A 27,084-nucleotide genomic window follows, 5' to 3' on the forward strand; every position below is an offset into this window, starting at 1 on the left:
GAGAAAGAATTTTTAGATTGTTTTTTTCTTATTGAAAAAAAATTATTTCTTCATATATTTTTGGAAATTTGGCTTAAATTTAAGGAGATCATCCCTAAAACTCGCCAATATCTTGAATTTCATCAATCTGACGCAAATCCTGTATTCAGATGATCTAATGGTATTGTATTCAGCGTTTAATTTATGGAAAAAGATTTGAAATTGGTTGAACAAAACGCAAGATATTTGAATTTTAGTAAATTCCATATTTTTGAAAGTTGTAAAACTCGATATTAAGCTAAAACTCAAAAACTGCTCCACTTAAAATTTTTTGAAGCACGGTTTCGAAATCAGTGCTAAATTGTGCTTCAAAAATTTTGGTCGTTGACAGAAGTTCACGACTTTCGTTTTATTTTGTAAACTAGTGTTAGTGATCCAACGAACGGCTTTTTGTTTTGTTTTATCAGCAGCACTGCTGCTGCCGTTGCTGCATGGGGTGGCGGGTGGCACCACCACCCCCAGAAACAGCAGCAGCCAAGGCAGCAGTTACAGTGCTGCTGATAAAACAAAACAAATAGCCGTTCGTTGGATCACTAATCAGTAATAAATCAATAACTTTTCCCACAAGCATCCAATTGTTTTGCGGTCTTCGAAGGAAAGTTTCTTAAATGATTTTTCTACAAGGAGCGTTGATCGATTTGAATTCAGGAGACAAGGGGCGACCTCTGGGATTTTTTGTTTGAAAGTGTAACATTTCCCATAGTAAATCCTATGTAAACTTTGAACCGCTTGCGCTAAATTATAGTTTCACCGATTGCGCTGAAATTTTGTACAGGTCATATGGGACCTAAATGGGATCTAAAAAGTCGACTGGAGCGAGGATTTATTTTTTCCATACAAGCGTGTCCCATACTACTGCGCAGGCTGTGCCAAGGGAACTCAGTAAACTTATACTGGGTTCCAGGTCACTGCGGCATTGAAGGGAATGAAATGGCAGACGAGCTTGCTAAAAATGGTTCCAATTTACAATTTGTTGGTCCAGAACCATTCTGCGGAATATCAAACTGTACAATTAAAATGGATCTGAAATGCTGGGCTGAGCAGAGGGTGATATCCAATTGGATGGATGTCAAAAATTGCAATCAGTCAAAACGATTTATAACACCAAATGCTTATAAAACCAAAAAGCTCTTAGAGCTCAACAAGAGAGCTCTATGTACATACACTGGCCTAGTAACTGGACACTGTCCGAGCAGGTATCACTTGAAAAATATTGGCCAGATTCAGAGTGATATCTGTCGTTTCTGTAATACGGAACGTGAAACCTCGGAACATCTGCTTTGCAGTTGTGGTGCTTTATACATGCGCAGGCAAAGATTTCTAAATAGTGGTTGCTTGCAACCCAGTGAGATCTGGTCTGCAGAACCTGGGAAGGTCTTGGGGTTTATTAATTCCATTGCACCTGACTGGGAGACGACGCGTCGTGGCAGAAGCTGATTACTTGGCACATGGTAATTAGCTGGCTAGATGCGAATATCAAAACGGGACATGCCACAAAAGTTCAGCTTATTGGACGCAGTGGCTTAAATTCCCCAACAGGGGAGGAAAACAAAAATCACTGATTGCAAGAGAGTTCGTGGGACAATATCAGGCTGGATTCATGGGTGAACGCGCTATAACGGACCAGATGTTCGCCATCCGCCAGGTGTTGCAGAAATGCCGTGAATACAACGTGCACACAAGAAATCGTGCTTACTTTGGACTCCGCAGAAATTTACGATGGAATAAAGTTCGCCGTTACACGAAGTTAACTATCTACAAAACGCTGATTAGACCGGTCGTCATCTATGGGCACGAAACATGGACCCTACGTGCAGAGGACCAATTCGCCCTTGGAGTTTTCGAACGGAAGGTGTTGCGTACCATCTACGGTGGAGTGCAGATGGAAGACGGGACTTGGAGAAGGCGAACGAACCACGAGCTGTATCAGCTGCTGAGAGAACCAACTATCGTCCATACCGCGAAAATCGGGAGGCTACGGTGAGTGGGTCACGTCACCAGGATGTCGGATAGCAACCCGACTAAAATGGTTCTCGAGAGTCATCCGACCGATACAAGAAGACGTGGAGCGCAACGAGCTAGGTGGGTCGACCAAGTGGAGGACTAGCTTTTCTGTCTCATTTTCTGATGATGGAAATTGATACGTCACAAGGCATGTTTTGATTGCAATCCACAAATGTCCCCACAGAAGCCATAGTGGAGCCAGTGCCAGATATCCCGCAGTATCCAAATAAGTGTTTATAGACTACAGTCTATATTTTCTGGTTAATTCTCTCGAATTCAACAAGAGCGATACGTCGCACGACATGTTTTGGATTGGCTTGGGTCAATCACGGAGTAGCAATCATAGATACATATGTGTATCCAGTCTAAGCTAAGCTAATATGCTGGAATCCCTTCCTTTCCCCACAGAACCCCGTGGTATTGCCGAGGTTTTACCATAACCCGTAGTTAGCGTAAATGCCCCAAAAATGGGTAACCTTCCGCCGTTGAAGAGCTTCCGGCGAAGACTTGAGAAGGTGAAGTACAGGCCACCCACTAGAACCTACCAGAGGATTGTTCTCCATATGTTGAAGAACTCACGGTTTATTTAGGCGGCAAAGGATCGACAAGGAGCTGGAAAAGGCAACTCAAGTTGTTTCCTGATTTCGCGAAACAGCATGGATATACGTATAGCGACTCAAGAGATGTGAGATCAATTACAAAGTCTCGTTAGCTGCTGGGAATGGTCACAAGCGTGGGTCATCGGAACCGTTTTCTCAGATCAAAGCTTTTTATGTTCCGTTTCGGGTGCTGAGTATCTGGGCAAAATTTGAGCACGATCGGTTGCGTCTACAATTTGCGCATTGCAATTGAAATTTGTATGGCATTTTGCATGAGAAAATATATTTTTATGTATTATTGACATTAGTTGAAAAAGTTTGTCTGAAACTTTTCAACCGATGATGTAAAATGACAGCCTAGGATATTCTGGAAAACTTTGTCGGAGGCCGCAAAGCGATCCGATGCTTGTGAAAATAGTTATAACCAACAAACCGCAAGCATGCGTCTATGTTTTAACATGTAAATGAATGACAATAGCAACAAAATCATGCTGTTTCGGCAAGCAATGTCAACGTGTGTATGATCACTTTGTGGTCTTCGACAAAGTTTTCCAGGACACTCTAGGCTATGTTTCCACAACAACGGTTGCATGGTTTTAGAAAAGTTCGAGCTTGTCTAGAGAGAAATGCAAAAAAAGTGTGTTTTCCCATGTAAAATCCCAAAAATATCAAAAGCGATGCGCAAAACGTAGACATTACAGATCATGTCCAAATTTTGCACAGTTATTTGGGTTCTGAAATGGGACCTAAAAAGCTTTGATTTGATGGGATGCCTGTATTTTTTCATTTTTCCATATAACGGATGAACCACTCTAATGGTCACCTTCTGTCACCCTCTCCTCACGCCGACGGTAGTTGCCGGAGTAACCTTCTGAAGTTACATAGTCTGGATTCAGAATACCGAACCGCTACCGGAGGAGTGGAATGAAGGGATTATTTGCCATAACTACAAAAATAAAGTTAACAAATTGGAATGTGAGTACTTGCGAGCGATCATACCTACACAGAAAGAAATTCTGAAAACTACACTTGACGTAAATATTAAAACCTTGAAATTTCCATTTCATTTCATTTGATTTTGCACAAAACAATTTCTTGCACGCAAAATTGTAAGCAAGCCCCATACTACAGACAACCTGTAATTTCGCAATCCGATGGAGAATTGTGTTGAAAGCGATGGAGGTCATTATGTTACAGCGAACTCGATGTAACAATTTGGAACTGTGTATTCCGTCGTCTTTCAACTAAAGTGAATGAGTTTGTGAAAAGTACCCAGGTACCCATTAAGCACTGTTATAAGCGTTATATAGGACATTGAGTAGCTTTTCAGTGCCAACAAGCTCTGTAAAAAAAGTCTTAATGCGTATAGGCCCTGCCAACCGTAAGCACAAAAATAAGCAGTATATGGGTATATAACGCTAACTTTTAGTGCTTGTTGGCCCTGTGCCTTTAGGCCGAATAAGATGGCTGTCGATGCTGTTGCTCGGCTTGATGTGTATGACATTCGTGTCAATCAAAATTGATTTCAACCAAAACAATACTGAGGCCAATGAAAGTGAATGGAGTTCAGTGGAAACAGGGTTGTTAACGTTAATCAACGATTAACGCCGTTAACGTTAATTTTCGTCCGAATCAACGTCAACGGCGTTGCGTTAATTTTCTAGCCAGTTAACGTTAACGTCAACGGAATGCGTTAAATTAACGTCAACGAATGCCGTTAATTTTGGCGTTAATTGATGTGATATGCTTTGTGATCTGTGTGACACTTGTGGTTTTTTTTTTTTCAATTTTTGGGTAGGTTATTTTGTGTTTGACAAGATTTTTTTTCATTACTCACTAGCAAGAATTTTTGTTTTTTTTTTTTGAACTTGTGCGCCGGCATTTGACCAACAGTGTCATAATTGAATCTATAGACGAGTGCACTGATGAACATTGAGTTCACTAAGCCTAATTTTTGACAGCACAGCGGGGTCGACTCTCAACAACTTCTACTCAGAGATGCATTACCAAAATTTTTTTCTTTGATTTCTTACATGAATTTCCATTTAAAGTGATGCATATTCATATAGGGTAACAATGGGTATTATCGGCAGGTTTGTTCTCTTCGTCAGCCAAATTGCCTGAAACTTGGCCATATAATTCAGCTTATGCGAGGTATGCACTTCAAACGAAATCGCTCAAGTAATTTTCGTTCAGTGCATTATTTTTCCGTGCCCGGAATGGTCAATAAATTTAACACAGCAAGTCCCATTTGATTTGACGTTTCGTTTCAGCTCCGTACTAGGATCCGTTATAAAGCGACGCTTTATTATTTCTTGAGCGATTCCTTGCCTGAATTTTCCATGCATCGAGATAGCACAGACAAACAGACGTAACACTCTTCAAAACGGTTTGACACATGCATTTAACGATCAATTCAAATTTCATTTGATTTGCGCGATCGTTGCACCAGAGGCGCTAGTGTTCGATCGCTTTGACGTTTGCCAGTGTACACGTTGCTGAATGATGCAAACGAGAATTACAGGCAATTTGCGTAGTAGTGTGCGTGTCAGCAAAACGTCAAATCGAAATCCATCATGGCCGACAGTGTCGCGCGCGGTTCTACCAACAGGTGGCAGTGCGCTCATGAAAATGACACCGGGCAAAAGTTTTAGATGAATTTCCTCTAAGAGTTACGTCTGTTTGTCTGTGGAGATAGGCCAAGCAATTTATTGCCATCTGCGTACTACCCATTAGTTGGGAAGGATTTGAGACCAACTCTGAGTTCAATAGGTTTCAATAAACCCCGAAAGACGAAGAGAACAAAACGGCCGAGAATAGATAATTTCCCCTACTTAATGCACAAGCTCATATTTTTGCAACTTCATCGCGATAACTAGTTGAAATAAATTAAACAAATATTTAGCTGGGTAGAAGTTGTTGAGAGTCGACCCCGCTGTGGTGTCAAAATTCGCTGCCCGAGTGAACTTCCAGCGGGCGGTGCACTCGTCTATTCTTCATTACACCAACAAAGCTAGCCATGAAAATGTTTGACAATTCTCAGGTCATTTTGACAGACCACACACATGCACGAAAAAGACGGATTATATATTCTACTTTATCGATCTTGTTGCCGTCCCTTTCATGCTCATGGTACATCTGTCAAAATGACCTGAGAATTGTCAGTCATTTTGAGGTTAGGTTCGTTGGTGTAATAAAGAATATCGTCCACGTCAAGAACCTGCAAAATGCTTTGCCGACTTACTCAGGAAGCGTGAATTTATGCTTCGGAAGGAAGTAATGGTGTTGGTGCATTATGCACCTTCAGCTGTGAAACTGAGCGCGCTTGTTATGCAATATGTACAACCAGCGCGCTCGTCTTTGAGACTGGAAGTGCCCAAAGCGCTCTAATTTCGTCCATGATCCCCCGGTGTTTTTAGGCTATCCACATGTTGTTTGTGGACAATTATAAAACGTGACTCATCTTAAGTAGCTATGGTCCACTGCACGAATTTATGCTGGCTTGCTTACTCTCACAGAATATTTGAAATTTGAGAGGTACCGACACCGCTCAAACGTCAAATTTCGTGTGAGAGTAAGCAGGCCAGAATAAATTCTTGCAGTAATCCATTGAGTTGATCACAGTAGCCATCCATGCAAATGTCAAAAATAGGAGGCAATCAGTGAAGTACTAGATTGAAAGTAGTGAGCTGGATTTTTGTATGGTGAGATGATCAATCCTCCATTTCTGCAATGAAATGGTGCAAACAGCGTGGGTTATATGATTTCTTGCCTAATTTGATGCTGTTTGAGCAAAAGTTTGGGTTACTGTGTTGTTAAAGTTGCAAGAAATAAATAATACAACAACACAGTTATCCAAACTTTTGCTCAAACAGCATCAAATTAGGCAAGAAATCATATAACCCACGCTGTTTGCACCATTTCATTGCAGAAATGGAGGATTGATCATCTCACCATACAAAAATTCAGCTCACTACTTTCAATCTAGTACTTCACTGATTGCCTCCTATTTCAATCTCATATATCTCATGATCCTGATTACTTAGAGAGTTGGTGTCTTCGGCAAAGTTGTATGGCTGGTCAAGGACTAATCGATAATAAGACTTATGTTTCCAAATTCCACCGCTAGGCGGTGCTAGTGAGCTAACAAATTTTGTTTTCCATATATATCAGGAAAATTTGCAAAAAATTGCAACTAGCGCCGCCTAGCTGCAGAAACTCGAACCAAACGATAATTATTCTGAAAGCCCTTGATCTACCAAACAATTTTGCCGAAGACACCATCTTTCTTAAAAATCAGAATGCTGAGATATGTGAAATGTAAAACTTGTGCGCTCTCTAGCGCCGCCTAGCGGTGAAATCACGAATCATACGGCCCATATTCTGAAAGCCCTTGACCAGCTGAACAACTTTGCCGAAGAAACCAACTCTCTAAGTAATCAGGATCCTGAGATATATGGGATGGAAATTTTGTCAGTGTTGCATCTGCTTGTCTAAGATATCACATAAATCACAGACAAATAGATGTGACACTAACGAAATTTCAATCTCATCTATCTCATGATCCTGATTACTTAGAGAGTTGGTGTCTTCGGCTAAGTTGTTTGGCTCGTCAAGGACTAACCGATAATAAGACTTAAGATTCAAAATTCCACCGCTAGGCGGCGCTAGAGAGCAAATAAATTTTAAATTTCGCATATCTCAGTATCCTGATTTTGTAGAAAGATGGTGTCTTCGGCAATATTGTTAGGTAGATCAAGGGCTTTCAGAATAATTACCGTTTGGTTTAAGTTTCTGCAGCTAGGCGGCGCTAGTTGCAATTTTTTGCAAATTTTCCTGATATATATGAAAAACAAAATATGTTAGCTCACTAGCACCGCCTAGCGGTGGAATTTTGAAACATAAGTCTTATTATCAGTTAGTCCTTGACCAGCCATACAACTTTGCCGAAGACACCAACTCTCTAAGTAATCAGGATCATGAGATATATGAGATTGAAATATCGTTAGTGTCACATGTATTGGTCTGTGATTTATGTGACATCTTAGACAAGCAGATGAAACACTGACAAAATTTCCATCCCATATATACCGCATTTAGTTCACCACTGGACTGCGAACTGCGACTTCATAAGTGCGAAAACGTAAATAAAAGTGCGCGATTGCATCAAATCAGGTTGATGTCTTCGGCGCACTATTTCTTCAATCTATGGTGAACAAGTGCTCTGAAGACACCGAGTTGATTTGATGCAATCGCGCACTTTTATTAGCGTTTTCGCACTCGTGAAAACTAGTGCGATAGTCCAGTGGTGAACTAAATGCGCTATATCTCAGGATACTGATTACTTAGAGAATTGAATTGAGAACAATCTGAATTATGCGATTTTACACACCTTTCCGACAAATTTACCGAAATTTTTGGTTGGACCCAAGTAGGTTCACTTAAATGTACAGTCTAGTATCAATTAAATATGTACTACAATTAACGAAAAATTAACGGAGTCGTTAACGTTAAATCAACGCTCCGCGTTAACGTTAACGTTGATCAACGCTTCCAAAAAATCAACGAAAGAATCGTTGATCGTTACAATTAACGTTAACGAATTAACGAAACGGCGTTAATCGTTGATTAACGTTAACAACCCTGAGTGGAAAGATTCGCGAGAATGAATAAATTTGATCAGCGAGCAACAGCACATTTCATCGACGTTTAAACACGCAGCCGTTTCCATAAGGATTATGTTTTAAATTGGAATCGTGATCAATCTCCTACATCTATCTGACAAATTCCACCTCAATTACCTCCTTATCTCTTGCCTTATCTTTATGCTACCGATTTGCACTTCCCTATACCAAACCCCACTTGAACTCCAACATTATCATGTTCGTCCTCCGGCACGGTCTCTGGACTAAGTGACGATCGCAACCTTTTAAATACCAACAGCTTCTTACTCGTGTGAGATCGTTTCCTCGACCGCTTCTACTAAATGGAATCAAATTTTACCAACTTTTAACTACTTTAAGTATGGTTCTAAGAAAGCGAAATCCATGATGCATTGATGGAGCAGATGGGAAGTTTGACGACGAGTGCCGACTCAAAAGGAATCTCGAGGACTTTGACTGAAACCTGAAGCGAGCAGCAAAAAAGTTCGATAGAAACACAAGACGCAAGAAAAAGACAAAAGATAAACAAGTTATATTTTTCTCTTTTTTCTTTTTCCAATTTTTGACAGCTCTTTTTCCAGAGACTCGGTACGAATGGTTTCCGCAGGCCGTATATCAGCCGAATAATTCGCCAAAAATGGCTTTTGAGCAGCTCTATTAGAGGATATAGAACTTATTAGCTCTGTTAACCATGTTCTATATTCGACTATAGAGCCGAATTAATGCCACTTTTACGGCTTAATGGTTACTTGGGTAATCATGCCGGTTCCGTAGACAGCCGGCTATATAGACAGATCTATACCAAATACCTCCAAATACCAAATGCCGCGAATACTAGGGCCCAACTAATCACCTGTTTATTAACCCGGCAGCGGTCGCGTCGTGTACTGAGTACACGCACCATGAAAAATACACGCTTGTGGTATACAGCGTGAGCGTGGCGCCGTTGCAGGTAGTCAAAGACGCAACTGCTCGAGGGTTAACTTCAAGGCGGCGGACAACTGTATCAAGCGCACAGATCTACGGAAAATCATAGACGAGAATGGCTTTTCTAGGAAGCTCGCTAGACTGATCAAAGGGACGGTATAAAAAACTGCCTGAGGGTTTCGGGAGATCTGTCTAGTTCGTTCGAATTTCGCCGGGGACTACGACAAAACGATGTACTGCTGTTCAATATCGTCCTGCAAAGTGTTAGGCGACGAGTCCGGCTCATCAGCTGGGGCACGATTTTCACTAACACCAGGCAGATTTATCTGTAAGTAAAAAAAAAACGTGTTAAATGCTGTTCCTTTGAATTCCACTAAGAATTTGCATCCTTTGACAGATACGTATTTCGACCTCAACTGTAAGGTCGTCTTCAGTGTCGTCTTGTACTTGACTCGAGTCAAGTTGGCGACTTCGTGGGCGGCCGCGAACGTGCTGGCTGCACGCAGTTGAAGAAGATCTGCGATCCCTACACGTTCGGGGAAACTGAAGGAACATCGCCAAGACCGGCGAAGATGCTACTCTTCTATACGCTCGGCGTTGGACTAATGTTACTTTGTAGCAAACAAAGTATCAAGATATGTGTGTAGCGGCGAAGGATGGCCCTCGAGTTCACTACCTTCCACAGTGACCCGTATTGAGTTGTCAAAAAAAAGTCTCATGAAACCTATTGCAAGCCTATCCATATACGTGAGAACAAAAGATGTTTACAAAGTTCTTGCAGATAGGTTAACACGGGAAATCTGAACGCAAACCACTACCACACAAGAATTTGGATTGGTCAATGAGTCCGAAGTAACCAATATTCTAAAGTATTGCCAAACACCCCTGAAGTGGGTGGCAAAGCGTAATAGGATACACCACTGCACTTTTAAACTAATAACTAATTAATAATCCCACATAGCTATCTCTGAAAACTGCCCCTTGATTGATCGCCGTTTGGCAATCCAATTTGTCCGCGCTATCGTTACCCCAAAATCGAATTAATCAAACCGTTCAATGACAGGAAATTTCATCTTCCGTTCGAATTGTCCGACAAAGTGCTGACTCCCCGGACCGGAGTGAATGGCATATTATTGAGGTCATTCATAAATTATGGCATCGCTGAGCAGCGCCTAACCGCACTCGAATATGGCCATCCAATATCGCGCGTGAAACGAATGAAACGGAGAAAGAAAGAAAAAATAACACGTCTGCAGATGGTGTTCGGAGTTTTGACAACAACGACACACAGTACTATCACAACAGCCCACTCGAATAACGTACAGGGGATAGACAAAATGATCGGGACAGGCAAAATTTTCACTTTTCAAAAAATGTTCAACTAGCTGTAACTTTTCAAAAAGTGCATCAAATATTTTCAAATTTTTACTGTAAGTTCTTCAACTAGTTGTGTATCAGTGGACAAAATTTGGAAAAGATCGGACAATTCTTCACGAAGTAATAAAGATTTTTGAAAAAGGTGAAATTATCCGATAACCAACTTTGAGCTGTTATATCTTCGGATTCAATGAATCGAATGCAATGAAATTTTGACCATTTAAGACTTATATAATGAGCTATAAAAACCATTGGTTTAACTTAATATTCTTAACACGGAAGAAAATTATAACGATTAGATTATTTTTCTAATAAAACACCAAATTATCCAAAACATCAACATCGTTACAAAATTCAAGGTACAAATTATAGTTCATTTAGTTTCCCTCTAATTGACTTATATATAAATGCGTTTTGAAGGAAAGTAACAACATAGCCGCCAATAAATTGAAAAAGTAGTGGGATGCATATTAAGAAAAGACTAATTTACTAAAAAAACGTGAAAAAAATGAAATCGTTATAATTTTCTTCCGTGTTAAGAATATTAAGTTAAACCAATGGTTTTTTATAGCTCATTATATAAGTCTTAAATGGTCAAAATTTCATTGCAATCGGCTCATTGAATCCGGAGATATAACAGCTCAAAGTTGGGTATCGGATAATTTTAACTTTTCCAAAAATCTCTATAACTTCTTGAAGAATTGTCCGATCTTTTCCAAATTTTGTCCACTGATACACAACTAGTTGAAGAACTTACGGTAAAAATTTGAGAATATTTGATGCATTTTTCGAAAAGTTACAGCTAGTTGAACATTTTTTGGAAAGTGAAAATTTTGCCTGTCCCGATCATTTTGTCTATCCCCTGTAGATTTGGGGGCGTGTGAGTGTGGAATGAAGGCGTGTGGCCAGCCGCCGATTGTGAATAATTTTATGAAACATTATACTGGCGAATATTTTGTCATTTTTTGTCTGATTTCTGGTTTGACTTGGTTGAAGAAGGTTGGATTGGTCTGTTTCTCTGATTGGCTGACGATTGTTTTTCCACAAGCGAATTGAACAGACGTGAACGTAAAACAAATCATGTTGATTCAACAAAATTCATTTGCATTGGGAATTCATTAAAGGATCACTGTTTGAAAACATATTTACCATATATGTATTGAACATTATTTTGCAAATACAAGGGATTTTAAAAATTTAGTTGCGTACAAATTGAGATTTGCCAGTGGCATAGTGGTTACACGTACACCTCAAAAGTGGATGGTCATGAGTTCGATCCCAGCCCCGGCACTTGCAATTTTTTGTCGGTTGCTCTTCACCCCGACACCTGACCCTTTTCTGAGCATATGCTCTAATGGATCCGAAAACTGGGATATCGGCTAAAGGCAACTCATTCTACCATGGGCAAGATAGAAAAGAGACAGCAGTGCAAAGTCAACCACATCGATATAGTAGAATCAGAATAAAAGACACTGTACAAATACAAATACAACGCTGTACAAAATTTAAAGTGCAGCTGCGTATTGGAATCGCTCACGCAGTGCCGTAGTGGACACAAGAGCTGTAAATTAGGTTAAGTGGTTGAAGAATAAAAATAAATTGAGATTTACATAACCGAGGAGATAAACGCACTGCTTTATATTAATACTTTGCTGAGGGTGTCTGAGTTTAGTTTATGGTACGCGTAGTATATTTCGCCAATCCAGAGACAGCGGGTTCGATTTCTGTTCCAATCGGAGAAATTACCTCGACTTCCTGGGCATAGTGCATCATTGTGCTTGCCTCACAATACACAAATTCATGTAATGGCAGGCAAAGAAAGCCCTTCAATAACTGTGGAAGTGCTCAAAGAACACTAAAGTTGAAGAAAGGCAGGCTGAGTTCCAGTTAGAATGTCGAATCAGAAAGAAAAAGAAGAAGTAGGATCTTTTCGTTATGAAATTTTTTTTAAATCCGCAATAAGCATAGAGTGCCTGTCTATTGTGAGCAAATACGAAAAAGTATTGAATTTACCAAGGAATTTATCAAAGTTCCAATGTCCTCCTGCTTAGCTTAGAATTACCTCGAAAAACGTCCCAAATAAAAATAATCATTTTACCATGTTATTAGTAAACAATGCAAATGTTTTAATGAATTCCAAAGATTATTCTTGTTGCCTACTACAGTTCTACTAACATCAATAACACAATAAGCAATATCGATAACTAATTGGCATTCTTCATCATCAGCAAAAGTCCCAGGCGTAATATCGCTCGCTGGTCCTGCTGGTCTGCAGGCCGCAGAAATCGATATGAATGTGGCAATTAGGTTTCCATCGTGCGTGAATCGTTCATCCGCGTAGCCACAATTGTACGCCTTGCCTGTGGGTTTGTTCCGATCAATTGGTGGGTTATGCAACGCATTACCCATCCATTGATCCATTTATGGAAGCCTTTCAGTGCACACTATCGATCCTATTATTGCGGCGAGAATCTAACTTTAATGAGTATCACCCCAACGATTCGTTCTGCTTTTCATTATATAGCTTCACTGGGCGCCTAGTTAACATGACGTACAAGTGTTTGCACTCGTACAAAACTCACCATAACCTATAACAATAATTAGAACGACAATCAGAATTACATTGCAATTATCGCCGTGCGTTGTCCGACCTAATGTTTATTTGCACGCCGGCCGTTGTTCCGTGTCGTGCTCTGAATAACCGCAAACCGCCACGAGGTCATGTTTTCCTATGGATGATGCTCCAGCCCTATTTGCACCGCCAGCCTGGTCTGGTTCAGACACCCGTTCCGCTTATTCGTGCTGTAATTTACGACTTGTCCACCACCCTCCGTTTCATCGTGTGTCACACGTACGTATCCTACTGTGTACACACGTACAGATGTGCTATAATAGTTTTTCGTGGCAATGTAGTGAATAAATTGAAGCATTGTCGACTGGTTGTAGATAACTGGAGTAAGTTTGTAAGGAAGTAACTTACGCGTGTGTCATCAACTTTTCAAATTTATCATAAACTCACTTATATGCTGACTTGCTCACTCATAATCTAATCACCTTATGAACTCACTAATCCGCTCACTAGCCTAGTCCCATAGCGCAGTGTTCACACGTTCGCTTCATAAGCGGATGGTCATGGGTTTGATTCCAACCCCGGCTCTTGCAAATTTTAGTTAGTTGCTCTTCCCTCCGAGAGCGGCTGACACTGACCCTTTTCCGGGCTCATAGATTCAACGGAACCATGTACTTTCTACCATGGACAGAGTAGAAAAGTGGTAGCAGCACAAAGGCAGGACCGGGACCAGTCAAACTAAGGCCTGAGTGTCCTCTGCTGTACGTAGTAGTCGTCTCCATTCGACTTTGTCCATGGCAGTGCTTCCTCCACTTGATCAACCCACCTAGCTCGCTGCGCACCACGTCCTCTTGTAAGGGTTGGATAGCTTTCGAGAACCGTTTTAGTCGGGTTGCTATCCGAAATCCTGAAGATGTGACCCACCCACGTCCCGATTTTCGCGGTATGGACGATGGTTGGTTCTCTCAGCAGCTGATGCAGCTCGTGGTTCATTCACCTTCTCCAAGCCCCGTCTTCCATCTGCAATCCACCGTAGATGGTACGCAACACCTTCCGTTCGAAAACTCCAAGGGCGCGTTGGTCGTCTGCACGTAGAGTCCATGTTTCGTGTCCATAGAGGACTACCGACCCATCTGATCAGCGTTTTGTAGATACCTAGTTAACTTCGTATGATGGCGAACTTTATTCGACCGTAAAGTTCTGCGGAGTTCAAAATAAGCTCGATTTCCTGCCACAATGCGTTTCTGAATTTCGCTGCTGGTGCTGTTGTCGGCGATCACCAGTGAGCCCAAGCATACGAATTCTTCAACCACCGTCGATAGAAATTCGGGGCGGTGGGTGCGGCGCTGCCTCCCTGGAGTCCTTTGCCGTCATGTACTTTGTCTTCGATACATTAATGACTTATCCGATTCACCTGGCTTCACTCTTTAGTCGGATGTACGTTTCCGCCATCCTCTCATATTTACGAGCTATGAAATCATTAGCGAATCTGAGCAGCAGAACAGACATCGGGAAAATCGTGCCACTCGCGTTTTCCCCGCTCTTCTCATTACACCTTCTAAGGCGATATTAAACAGCAATTACGAAAGACCACCTTGCCATAACCCTCTGCGTAATTTGAAGGGACTGTAGAGTGTCCCTGATACTTTCACTACGCATATCACTGGATCCATCGTCGCGTCACCTTGATCAATTGTATCAGTTTATCCGGGAATCCGTGTTCGTGCATAATCTGCCTTAGCTGGTCTCGATCGATTGTATCATACACCGATTTGAAATCGATAAAAAAGTAATGTGTGGGCACGTTGTATTCGCGTCATTTCTGCAACAGCTGGCGGATGGCGAACATATGGTTCGCTGAAGCGCGTTCACCGATGAATCCAGCCTGATATTGCACAACGACCTCTCCTGCAATCGGTGATAGATGGCGGCATAAAATTTGAAAGAGTATCTTGCAGGTAGCGCTCGGTAGTGTGATCGCGCGACAGTTCCCGTAATCGAACTTACTGCCCTTTTTGTGGATGGGTCTTCCATCCATTCCTCCGGTAATATATCCCAAAACTTGATAATCACCCAGTCAGTGTAGTGCTCTCAACAGTGCTTCTCCACCGTATTTTAGAAGTTCGTTTAGCAGTTGATCTGCTCCATCGGCATTGTTTTTCAACCCACCAACCTCCTCCTTAATCTCTTGGAGGTTAGGGGCCGGAAGTGTTTCATACTGCGCACGTACTCCTAGATCTGTTACCGCGCAACCTTCGGTGCTTGCAACGTCGCCATTGAGATGCTCATCGAATGCTACAGTCACCTCTCGATCACCTTACGCTCGCTCGTGAGAAGATTCTCGTGATTGTCTCGGCACATGCGGGCTTGCGGCACAAAATCTCTGCGCGAGCGTATCAACTTCTCGAAGAATTTCCGCGTGTCCTAAGCGTGGATCAGCTACTCTATCGCTTCGCGATGTCGTTCTTCCTGCTGGCGCTTCTTCCTCTGGAAGACTGAGTTCTGTCTGTTCCGCGCCTGTCTATGCCTCATTCGCCCTCGTTCGGTGTTGCAACACAAAGGCAACTAGTTCGATACAGTAGAAAAGAATACATTTAGGCGCTGTACAAAGTTCAAGTGCAAATGTCAATTGGAACCGTTCACGTAGTGTCCTAGTAGACAAAGGAGCTGTAAATTATTACAAGAGGTTAAGAATAAAACAAATCCGCTCACTAACTAACATGCAAAGTTACTAAGCAACTACTCAGTCGATCACTATTCCGATCATCATCTAAGATATTCACTATTGTGGTCCAAAAACTCTAAGTCAGTTAATGATCATCTCTCGATGTGAACAGACGCTTTGTTCGGTCGCTGGCTTATTTTCGTTGTGTTTTTTGGTCGTACGCGGTGTGTGAATTCCAAGCGTCATGGCGGGTGAAGTTGCAGTGAAGAATACATTGTCATTCCTGTTTCCCAGAGATGCCGATCAGCCCAATGTGGCCGATATGGCGTGTTTCATCAGAACGCTGAAGGGAGACCAAACTATGATGGAGACGGTATACAAGATCTCTGACGAAAAATCAGTGTTCATTTGCTTCAAAAGTGAGGAAGCCATGAACTTCGTGTTTGCGAACAATGCAAAGTCGTTGCCCTTCACTACAACAGCGGAAAGAAAGTGATGGTACGAATGTCAGTGGCAGGGAATACTCGCTATGTCCGGGTATTTGATCTGCCACCAGAAATTTCCGACAACGATCTGACATCAGTGTTTGCGAAATATGGAACAGTAAAGCGTACCGTTCGCGAACGCTTTCCGGCCGAGTTCCAGTTGAACATGTTTACCGGAATTCGGGGTGTCTATATAGACATCGAGCAGCAAATTCCCGAGACTCTGCTTTTTCGTAACCGAAAAGGCAGAGTTTACTATGAGGGGGTGAAACAAGAGTGTTTCATCTGTAAGTCAGACACACACCTGAAAAGGTTATGTCCACTCCAGCGTGAGCGTCAGAAAAATGATGAGCAGCGATCACCTACGGCAGCACACGATGACCTTGGCAGGGAGCAAGAAGAAGCAGACATCCAAACAGATAAAATGATTGATGCGACAGACAATAGTTTCGAGAAAAAAAGTAAAAAGAAGGAACAGAAAACGAACAAAACGGAATCGAAGCGGCAGCGTTCGTTGGATTCAGACCCGGAGTCTGCGTCTGTGTCTAACCAGGCACAGAAGAAGCGAAGCAAAGACCAAACCTCGCCTAGCGATGGCGGTAGTAGTGCGATGACCGTTGTTCCTGATGCATCACCCACCGAGGCTAGGTACAGAGTCGCTACGTACGATTGGATCGAAGATGAAAGCGAACGACGATTGCTGATTGCAGAAGACAAGCAGAGGATAGCCGTAGCCGCTGGTTTTTAAAATACAAATAATATTGTACTATTGTAAAACCAATAATAACGTATTCGGCTCAGCAATGTGTGATACACGACCGAGGCTACCAAATAAACAAATGAATAAAAAAAAAGAACTCCAAGTATTCAATTCAACATGGCGTCCAATAAGGTGTGGCATACCAGTTTAGCACCCTATGCGCAGAGATGCGAATTGTCAGCATTCGCACATCATCAAACACCGCGACCCAACCGCGACAACAATATTCGCGCTCCATCAGACATCGCGACGTCGCGACGCGCACGTCGTCGGTCGTCAGCGACACGACGACTCGAGTCGGTCGGACAGGAGAGACCGCGCCGTCGACGATCGCCCTCTTTCGCATCGCAGCAACCGGGCGGCAAGCACGTGTCATCCAAAACAGGCTGGAGGCAATTTTGAGGCAATCGGCCGAAACTGTAGTACTGAAATTTACATAAGGGTACATCCATAAATGACGTGGCATTTTAGGGGGGAAGGGGAAGTCCCTGATTATGCTACGAGCCATGTATAAGGTATGGGAAAATAGGCTACGAAAGGAGAGGAGGGTGTCAAAAATCTACCAAAAATGCTACGTCATTTATGGATGCTTCCTGATAAATGTGCGTAGTCCACTCAGGAAGTACTGATGATGACAATTCTATCGAGATCCAAACGCTCAGGTTTGCCACGAGGAGAAATTCAGACCGACAACGATTGGAAAGGTTAGTGCCTATCAGCTCACGAATGAAAACGGCCTACGACTTATCACACATTCGTAGCATCTTCTTCCAATATAGTCTTCCTTATCGTTAAACCTGAAGATCACCGCAGCATACGGAACTCTAAATCGACCACGTTCTGATGGACGGCACTTCTGCGACATTATCGCCCCCAGAATTCATCGTGGCGTTAACGTCGACTCTGACCACTACCTGTTGATGGTCAAACTGCGTCTAAAAATCTCCGTAATCAACAATGTACGATACCGACAGTCGCCTCAGTATGACCTTAGGCAACTCAAACAACCGGATATCTCTTCAACATACGAGTAAGATCTCGAGACATTATTTGTGATGTAATTTTGGGGGCTATCAAATGTGCATATTTGTATTGGAATGGTTTTGGCTTTTGCAAACCAGTTTAAACATTATTGTTTTGATTTGATAATCATCAGACGTCGGAAAACTTTAACGTTTAAGCAGGTCTTCCGACTGAAAAGCCGAAAATCATCCTAATATGTCCAGTCATCGTTGACGGACAAGAGCGAACTGGTATAGGTCCTTCTGAAAGTCTCTAGAGGAATGCTGGAGTTCAGTTATAGCTGCCATCGAATACGTAAGCAAGAGTACCATATGATATAGGGAACGAATTCGAAGGAACGATTGTTTCGACGAAGTGTGAAGAAAGATTTTGGAGGAGAAGAATGCATTGCGGGCGATAATGCTGCAGCTTGGGATATGGCAGAATGTGGAACATTGCTATTGGAATCGGAAAAGGCTGACCCACCTCTTTTGGAAAAAAAAATCCGCCTGGAAGAAGCGGAGTGCAAGGAAATGAAAGAACCACAAAAGCTCAACCAGGAGCTCAACGCATCCCGCAACGGAGCTGAAATCTGCACGGTGGAAATGGGAACCACCTGACGGATGAAACAATGAGCTCGTGAGAAGTTAACGAACCGACTTCATCGACGGTCGACCAGCGGCGGACCAGATCTTCACCGTATGGCTAATCCTTCAAAAATGCCGTGAATACCAGGTCCCAACACATTAACTGTACATCTACTCCAAGGCGGCATACGGCAGCGTCAACCACATAGAGCTATTGAAGTTGCTGGACGTGAACGGGGAAGCTGACCAGATTGACCAAAGCATCGATGAACGCCAAACTGGATAAGCATTTCGGGTGAACAAGGTCTCTCATGCTTAATATTGAATTTCTCTCTGGAAAATGTAATGCAATGAGCTTGGCTCAACCACGGAGACAAATTTCGTGCGTTTGAAACAAAAATATTAATGTTTATTCGGTAAACTGATAAAATGTTTAAAACTAAAATTTTAATTTTTAAAACTAACTCAATTACACATTTGTTTCGACAATACCCATTGAGGAATCCCTCGTTCCTTATTATGTGGTTTTATTGGCAATTATCGGTGAAAAATAACGGAAACAGCTTTTTTGCGTGACGCGTTTCGACCTACTATTCTTCGGTCATCATCAGACGCATTCAGCTGGAATTACCCCTTCAACTGTGAGTATTATATAACTGACGAAGTTGAAGGGGTGATTCCAGCTGAATGCGTCTGATGATGACCGAAGAATAGTAGATCGAAACGCGTCACGCAAAATAAGCTGTTTCCGTTATTTTTCACCGATAATTGCCAATAAAACCACATAATAATCGTTCACGGTGATCAACCCCAGTCAGTAATCCCTCGTTCCGCCGTCGAGAACATAAACAAAACTCAAACATCAAACAAGATTTTCTCCTCCAAAAAAGGCAAGGTTCACTGAAGTCTTCACAAAATCACGTTGTTTTCGGGAGCGTATGTTATCTAATAGATGTAAACATGATGTTGCATTGAAAGTACAACCCGGGAGGTGGTTTTTTCCTGCGAAGGAAATGACATTATAAGTTTAATGGGAAAACAAATATTTCCGTAGGGCCGACATGCCCAAAGAAAACAAAAATATTTACATTTATTTCTAACATAATCTGTCAGAAGATGCATTTTTGTTTCAAACATGGATTGCATTTGCTTCAAATGTGACGTTCAATTTGCTCCAAACAGTTTTACTTTTTGGCCTGAACAAATTGACAATTTATTTGAATTTACCTCAAATATTTTTGATTTTACCATAGTTTTTTTCTGCGTGACGATCAGAGTACGATTTTCACGAAATCCGGTCAATGTGTGCGCTCTGCAGGCGACATAGATATTATCGCCTGCCAGAACATTTAGATCGGTGGCAGAGTTGTACACTTACCTAAATTTTGAAGCGGCATAGACCGAACTGGTGGTGTATGCGTCAAAAACAAAATACATGCCAGTAGGCGGAACTAAACACAACAGGATCCGTCTAGGTCAATGTTTCCCAAACTTTTAGGAGGTATCGCCCCCTTAGAGCTACAAAAAAATATTTTCGCCCCCCTTGGTGAGATTTCATTTTTCTATAGTAGAAGGCTGAAACTTTGCTTAGCTAAATCCTTTAAAAGCGCTGAAAACAATTACAAAAACATGATAGGGTGACGATGGGTATTATCGGCAGGTTTGTTCTCTTCGTCATGGGGGGTTTTTGTCGTTCAAATGTCCTGAAACTTGGTCGTATAACTCAGCTTGGTTGGGAAGGATTTGAGGCCAACTCTGAGTTCAACAGCTTTCGAAGAGAACAAAGCTGCCGAAAATACACAATTTCCCCTATGAGGCTTTCCACGAAGCAGCACGAAAAAAACAACTTTTTTTAATTTTGCATTTTTGATTTGCATATAATTTTTTACAGCTGTTCTAATCAATATAAATAACCATTTTTTCATATTAAAACTTTTTATGGAGTCTCGACTAACTTTCAAATAGGACCTATGAAAAAATGGAACACATGCGAATGAAAAATCATATCTCTGAAACTGCTTGTTTGATCGGAAAATTGTCTTCGGCAAAGTTGTAGATTAATAAATGGTGGCTCTCAGAAAAATACACATTGAAAAATTTATTTAGTTTTTCTTCCGAAAAAACCGAATTTTGTTACTAAAAATTAAATATCTCAAAAAGCTATTTGTTTACCTTCGTGATATTTTGTGAGAATAAAGTTCATTCTGTTAGCTACCATCTGTAGAAATTTCATAATGGTAAAAAAATGTACAACAAAGTTATGGCACTTTGAACATTTTCGGTTGTGTTTTTTAGAGTGTATGACGAATTCACGCAAACTCGCCGTAGGGGTTTGGCAAAACTGTCTCAGAATCCGATGGAATTTCTTAGCTTTAAAGACTATGTATTTTAAAGCAAGATTGCATAAGTTGTTTTTTTTATTTATCTAGACTAATATTTGAAAAGGGCTAAAGTATTTGACCGTTTTTTACTCAATATAACTTAAAAATGACATTACCTACAAAAAAGTTATGTATGGGTGACTTTTAGATAATCATGTGAACTTTTTTAACATTGAAAAATGTCAATAAGCTTTAAAAGTCAAAAAATGCAAATAAGAAAAATTATTTCAATTTGCAAAACATGACATTTTTGTTATTATTGAAAATTTTGCCATATATCGCAAGATGGGCACTTTTGAAGAAAAGCATTTTTGAGGTACCGTGATTTCGGGTTGAATTGGTCAGTGGGGTGAAATTGATCGACGTGAGGGTCATTTTCATTTGTTAAAAATATTGCTTTAAACTTGAACCAATTTGTATAAAATGACCATCATCTGGCTAAAGGATTATTGAATGATGAGTTACATGTTTTACAGTCAATTAGTCACATATTTCTGTATTAAATTAAATATTTTCCGTAATTGCGTGTTTGGCGAATCTCAAATACCCTTTAAAACTTTTGTTACCGTGGCTGTATCGCACATGTAATGAATATTCGAATGGATGCTTTTAGCTGCCAAGTATTTGCTAAACACGATTTCATCATCAAAAATTTTATAAATATTCGAATTTATACATAAAATTGCACTTTTCCGGAAGTAATCACTTTACCAGTATAAAAAGTGCATACTTTAAGGCGTTTTCATAAAATTTACTAAATTTAACACTCCAATAATTAAAAATTGAGAAAACTCGTAAAAGTTTTGCGTAGCATTTCGCATACTGGGGTGGTTAATTCAGGTGGAAAACATATTTTTGGCACATGCAAAGGTATTTCATTTACTGATCAATTTCATCCCGAAAGCAAAATTATTGATTTTTTATTTTGAATGATATTTACCTATTGCAATAAAATGATTTGTAGTAAAAGTCTCAAACTCGTTGAATGATGAGAATCGTGGTCGTACTTGTTTTATTGCTTTGAGTTTGACTTTCTTTGGGTGATCGACTGTACGTTGGATGATATCTTTAATTGGCATTTCAGTCTAATTTGGTCAATCAAAAACAACTATATGTTTTCTTAACTCGACGTTTCGGTCCAATAACCTTTTTCAAGGATTCTGTAATGTTTGAGTTTGACCATATCGCTGCATTCGAAATCACGGTAGCATAAGTGGAAAATTTTTGACAGCTCCTCCCCTCTTAAAGTATATTCTCCCATACCTAATAGAAGGCTCCTAACAATATCATAAACTTCCCCTCAAATGCTACATCTTTAACGGACGGTTCCTAACAACAAATACTTCATGTCATCATTTTGCGTGTTTCTCTCCGGTAGAAAAAAAAATGTTTTTATCCAGGGCGATTTTTACAGATATTTTCATATATTAAATTAAACATAGCTCCATATGTTTGATTCACAAGTCTATCTAATGCAAAGTATTTATTTTATTCTCCTATGAATAAGGAAACTTTTAAGTTGAAATTCGACTTCTGGTTGATATTCTGAATTTCTGTGCAACAGATCTGGTGTTCTGGTTCAAAAGAGAATCCTAAATTATATTCTTTGTATTGGATAGATTTATAATTGAAACAAATAAAGCTATGTTCAATATTAATGTGTGAAAATCCACGTATAAAAATACCCAAAAATTGGTTGGACTAAAAAACACATTTTGTGTTGGGTTGGATTCAGATAATAGCAATAAAATTACTTTGATCCATTTTGAATTCTATTCTTAACGGTTGGTGTGAGGTTTGGTTCTCCGAAATAGGATTAATTTAATTTCGCAAATGGGCATGTATTCCAAATTGACTTCAATTTATTTTTTAACTTTTTTTTAGCGTGATCGTTTTTTCAATATTTCAATTTTTTACTTGAAAGTTCACATAAATTCCTTAAAGTCCCACATACCACACTTTTTTGTAGGTCATGTTATTTTTAAGTTACATTGGTATAAAAAAATGGTCAAAAACTTAAGCCCTTTTCAAATATTAGTGTAGATAAATTTAAAAAAAAACAACAAAGTATGCAACGTTGTTTTAAAGTACATAGTCTTCATACCTACACAATTCCATTGAAATCTGAGAGGGTGCTGCCTACCCCAAAATCTAGTTTGCTGGAAATTCGTCATGCACTCTAAAAAAAAACACGCAACCAAAAAATGATCAAAGTGCCATAACTTTTTTGTACATTTTTTTACCACTGTAAAAATTTTGGAGATGATAGCTAACAGAATGAACTTTATTCTCACAAAAGAACACGAAGGTGAAAAAATAGCTTTTTGAAATATTTGATTTTTAGTAACAAAATTTAGTTATTTTAGAAGAAAAACTAAATAAATTTTTAAATGTGTATTTTTCTGAGAGCCGCAATATATTATTCTACAACTTTGCCGAAGACACCTTTCCGATCGAACAAGCCGTTTCCGTGTTATAATTTTTTATTTGCTTGTGTTCCATTTTTTCATAAGCCCCAATTGAAAGTTAGTCGAGACAAAATATGAACTTTTGATATGAAAAAATGGTTTCTCACATAAAAAAATAGTATACAAAAATATCAAGTAGATTAAAAAACATCGATTAAAATGGATTCGTGCTGATCCGTGGAAAGCCTCAAATACAGATCGGTAGTCCTCTATGGACAACAAAATTAGACGACCCGTACAAACAAATCTAAGGCCCCAGGGGTGGATTGAAAATGGACAATTTTTACGTGAAGAAATTTATGGACATTCCCTAATCCAAGGAACCACGAGGCAATATTATTTGCCTCGCGCGCTAATATGATTCTACTGGTGTGGTTTAAAGCTTGTATCCGCAATAATCGGGACACAGAAATACGACTGTAACTCTGCAATAGATACATTAAAATTGCTTAAGTTTGGCCTGATAACATCTTAAGATGTGGTCATTTAAACTGCAAAATTTCATTTGAATCGATGCAGTACTTTTTGTTGTAGCAACGAAACAGTAGAACGCGTGCAACTGAATCTTGTACAGTCCCTAGTTTAGCTTGTCAGCGCTGTAACTTTTGAATTTGATTAAGGAAATGGCTGAAATTTTGAACATAAACTTATAAATATTTCTTGCATAGACAAAATTTCAAAAAAATCTATGCACTATCAACAATTTTATAGTCGAAACATATATTGGGGCCGATCGTGATTTTCGCCCCTCTGACAGAAATTAGTCAGCACCCCTTATTGTTTCAATTGTACTGTTGAAAGTACTACACTAATTATCATCAAATTTTGTGTATTATACACACATAATCAACTACCTGCTGAGAAAATTTCATGAAAATTGGCAGAACCATTCAAAAGTTATGAATAGGAAAACATCGCACATGATAAACACGAAACATTTTCACTAACACTCACCCCTATCAACACCAGTAGTTTTCGATCAAGTTGATCGAAGCTATTGAAATTTTGTAAGAAATTGTCGCTATAAATATCATAACTGCTTACGAAATTTCACAATTATCCTCACAGAACTTTGAATTGTAGCGCAAAATAACCATCTATGATGCGAATGAAAATTGGTCATGATTGTACAAAATGCTTAAAACCACGTCTGTTTGTTTTTCATCCACAGGCAAATGTAATGCATCGATTTATATAAAATTTGGCCCAAAGAGTTCTCAGTCAATTTTTTGGTCGATTTTACCGATTCATTACAGAGTTATAGCCATACTTCTGTGTCCCGATTATTGCGGATACAGGCTTTACGTTAGCCAAATTATAACAATTCAAGCTCAAAACTGTGTAATATATTGCTAATGTTTATTTGTGCAGCTTTGGTTAGATTCAATTTCTGGCACTCGAACAATATTCAATGAAACCCTAATCTGGAGATAAGACCCATAGATAAAGGAGGGATGTTATATTAAATGCTATCGGATCAGCGCTAACTAGCTTCTATCAACTATATTCTGTCAGCAAAATTGACTGAAACTTGGTTGTATAATTCAGCTTGGTTGCGAAAGATTTGAGGACAATTTTGAGTTCACCAGTATTCAAAAAACCTATTATGACAAAGGTGCCCATATCATAAAAGTTGGTATGTTCATTGCTCATGGTTTGTAGTAGAAAATCAAATTTGAAATGGGCGCACAGTACAAAGTAGCACCTTTGCATGGTGCTTCAGCAAAACAATCAGTTCAATAGTACAGATTTGGAATCATGCAGAAAGAGGAAAGGTAATCGGCGAGAGGTTAACAATATGTGATTAAATTATATCGGCTCCGATGATCAACACGGGAGAAAGTGTACGTAAACCCCGTCGGATTGTATCGGTACTCAACTCATACACGACGACTGTTAGGTCCCTGGGCATAGTGTATCATTGTACTTGCCTCACAATATACAAATTCATGCAATGACAGGCAAAGAAAGCCCTTCAATTTACAACTGTGGAAGTGCTCAAATAACACTAAGTTGAAATGAGGCAGGCCAAGTCCCAGTGGGGACGTCGAGCCATAAAGAAGAAGAAGAAGTTATCCGCAAAAGTTGTTTTAAAGTGATAAATTTGACCCCGGATTACGGTACTCGAAGACAAATACGGTGAATTTTGGCACAAATCGTAATCCACAGTTAGAGTTGGACAACACCACATGGAACATAAAACGGAAAACGTATCATGAGTAAGAAAATATTACAAACCGATAAATTCGATATGCTAAATATAACCATTTTAGATTCTCCTGAAGAAGACACCATCCAATGTGTCGAAATGTCTGGTTAGATAACAGTTCGTTTTGATGAACCATGACTGAAAGACCGTTATAAATCCGAGTTATAACAGGAAATTAGGCTAACTTTGAGGTTACCGACAGGTTTGTTCTCTTCGTCATGAGGGGGTTTTTGACTGAAACTTGGTCACATAACTTAACTTAGTCGGGAATGATTTGAGACAAACTTTAGGTTCAACGAATTAAAAAAACCAAGACGAATACAGAGCTTTCGAAAATACATGAGTAACTGTTAACTGTTCACCTATATCCGGAAGTTGGTATGTTCATTGCTCAAGCCTTATAGAAACTGTTTGTAATAGGAAAACACATTTGAAATGGGAACACAGAGTCTAGAGTAGCACCTTTGCATTGTGCTTGGACAAAACAATCAGTTCAATAGCACAGATTTGGAATCACGCATAAAGAGGAAAGGTAATCGGCGAGAGGTTAACAATATGTGATTAAATTATATCGGCTCCGATGATCAACACGGGAGAAAGTGTACGTAAAGTCCGTCGGATTGTATCGGTACTCAACTCAGGCGCCGTCCACAAATTACGTAACGCTCTAGGGGGAGGGGGGAGTACGGGCAAGCGTTACGGCCCATACAAAAAATTTAGAATTTCATACAAAAAAGCGTTACGGAGGGGGGAGGGGGTCAAAAAATGTCAATTTTAGCGTTACGTAATAAATGGATGCTGCCTCATACACGACGACTGTTAGCCAAAATAAGCACGACGGCCACCTACCTTTTCCGAGAACGACAACGATGAGGGTGTTACAACGGAGATGGCCGTAGGAGTTCCGGCACAGGACGAGTTGTTGACCGTGCCGATTTCGGTCGTCGTAGTTATTGTAGCTCCACCGTCCCCGGTCCGGCCGCCGTTGCCCTCAATGCCGCTGGTGGTCCCCTGCTGCTGCTGTTGCTGCAACGTCGACAACGCGGCAGCGGCTGCACTGACGGCGGCTGGCGTCGTTAGTCTGTATCTATTGGCGTGGAAACTTGACCCGTAGCAATACATCAGCACCATCGTCGTAGGAAAGTACAGCGCACAACTGGACAGTATCCGGTAGGACGATTTACTGTAGAACGGTTCGCACGCCAGCAGTCCGGATTTGTTGAAGTAGTACCCTACGGGGAGATGTTTGGGATGGCAGAACAAGAAAACCGGGTCAGCAATACTGGAAGCAGCGGGAAATTGAATATTGGTGTTCGATGAAAAATTAATAGTAGAATAATTGTTTTGCG

At 40.3% G+C, this 27,084-nt stretch overlaps 1 protein-coding gene across 1 annotated transcript in view; it reads right to left on the bottom strand.

The window, feature by feature from the left end:
* LOC115267983 (5-hydroxytryptamine receptor 1D) overlaps positions 1 to 27,084 on the bottom strand; it is a 322,319-nt gene that overhangs the window by 14,615 nt on the left and 280,620 nt on the right. The window contains exon 5 of the mRNA XM_029875846.2: positions 26,585 to 26,967. Coding sequence (XP_029731706.1) covers positions 26,585 to 26,967 — 383 coding nt within the window. The remainder of the gene's footprint in view (positions 1 to 26,584; positions 26,968 to 27,084) is intronic.

This window comes from Aedes albopictus, chromosome 3, assembly GCF_035046485.1.
Source record: "Aedes albopictus strain Foshan chromosome 3, AalbF5, whole genome shotgun sequence".
NCBI classification, from domain to species: domain Eukaryota; kingdom Metazoa; phylum Arthropoda; class Insecta; order Diptera; family Culicidae; genus Aedes; species Aedes albopictus.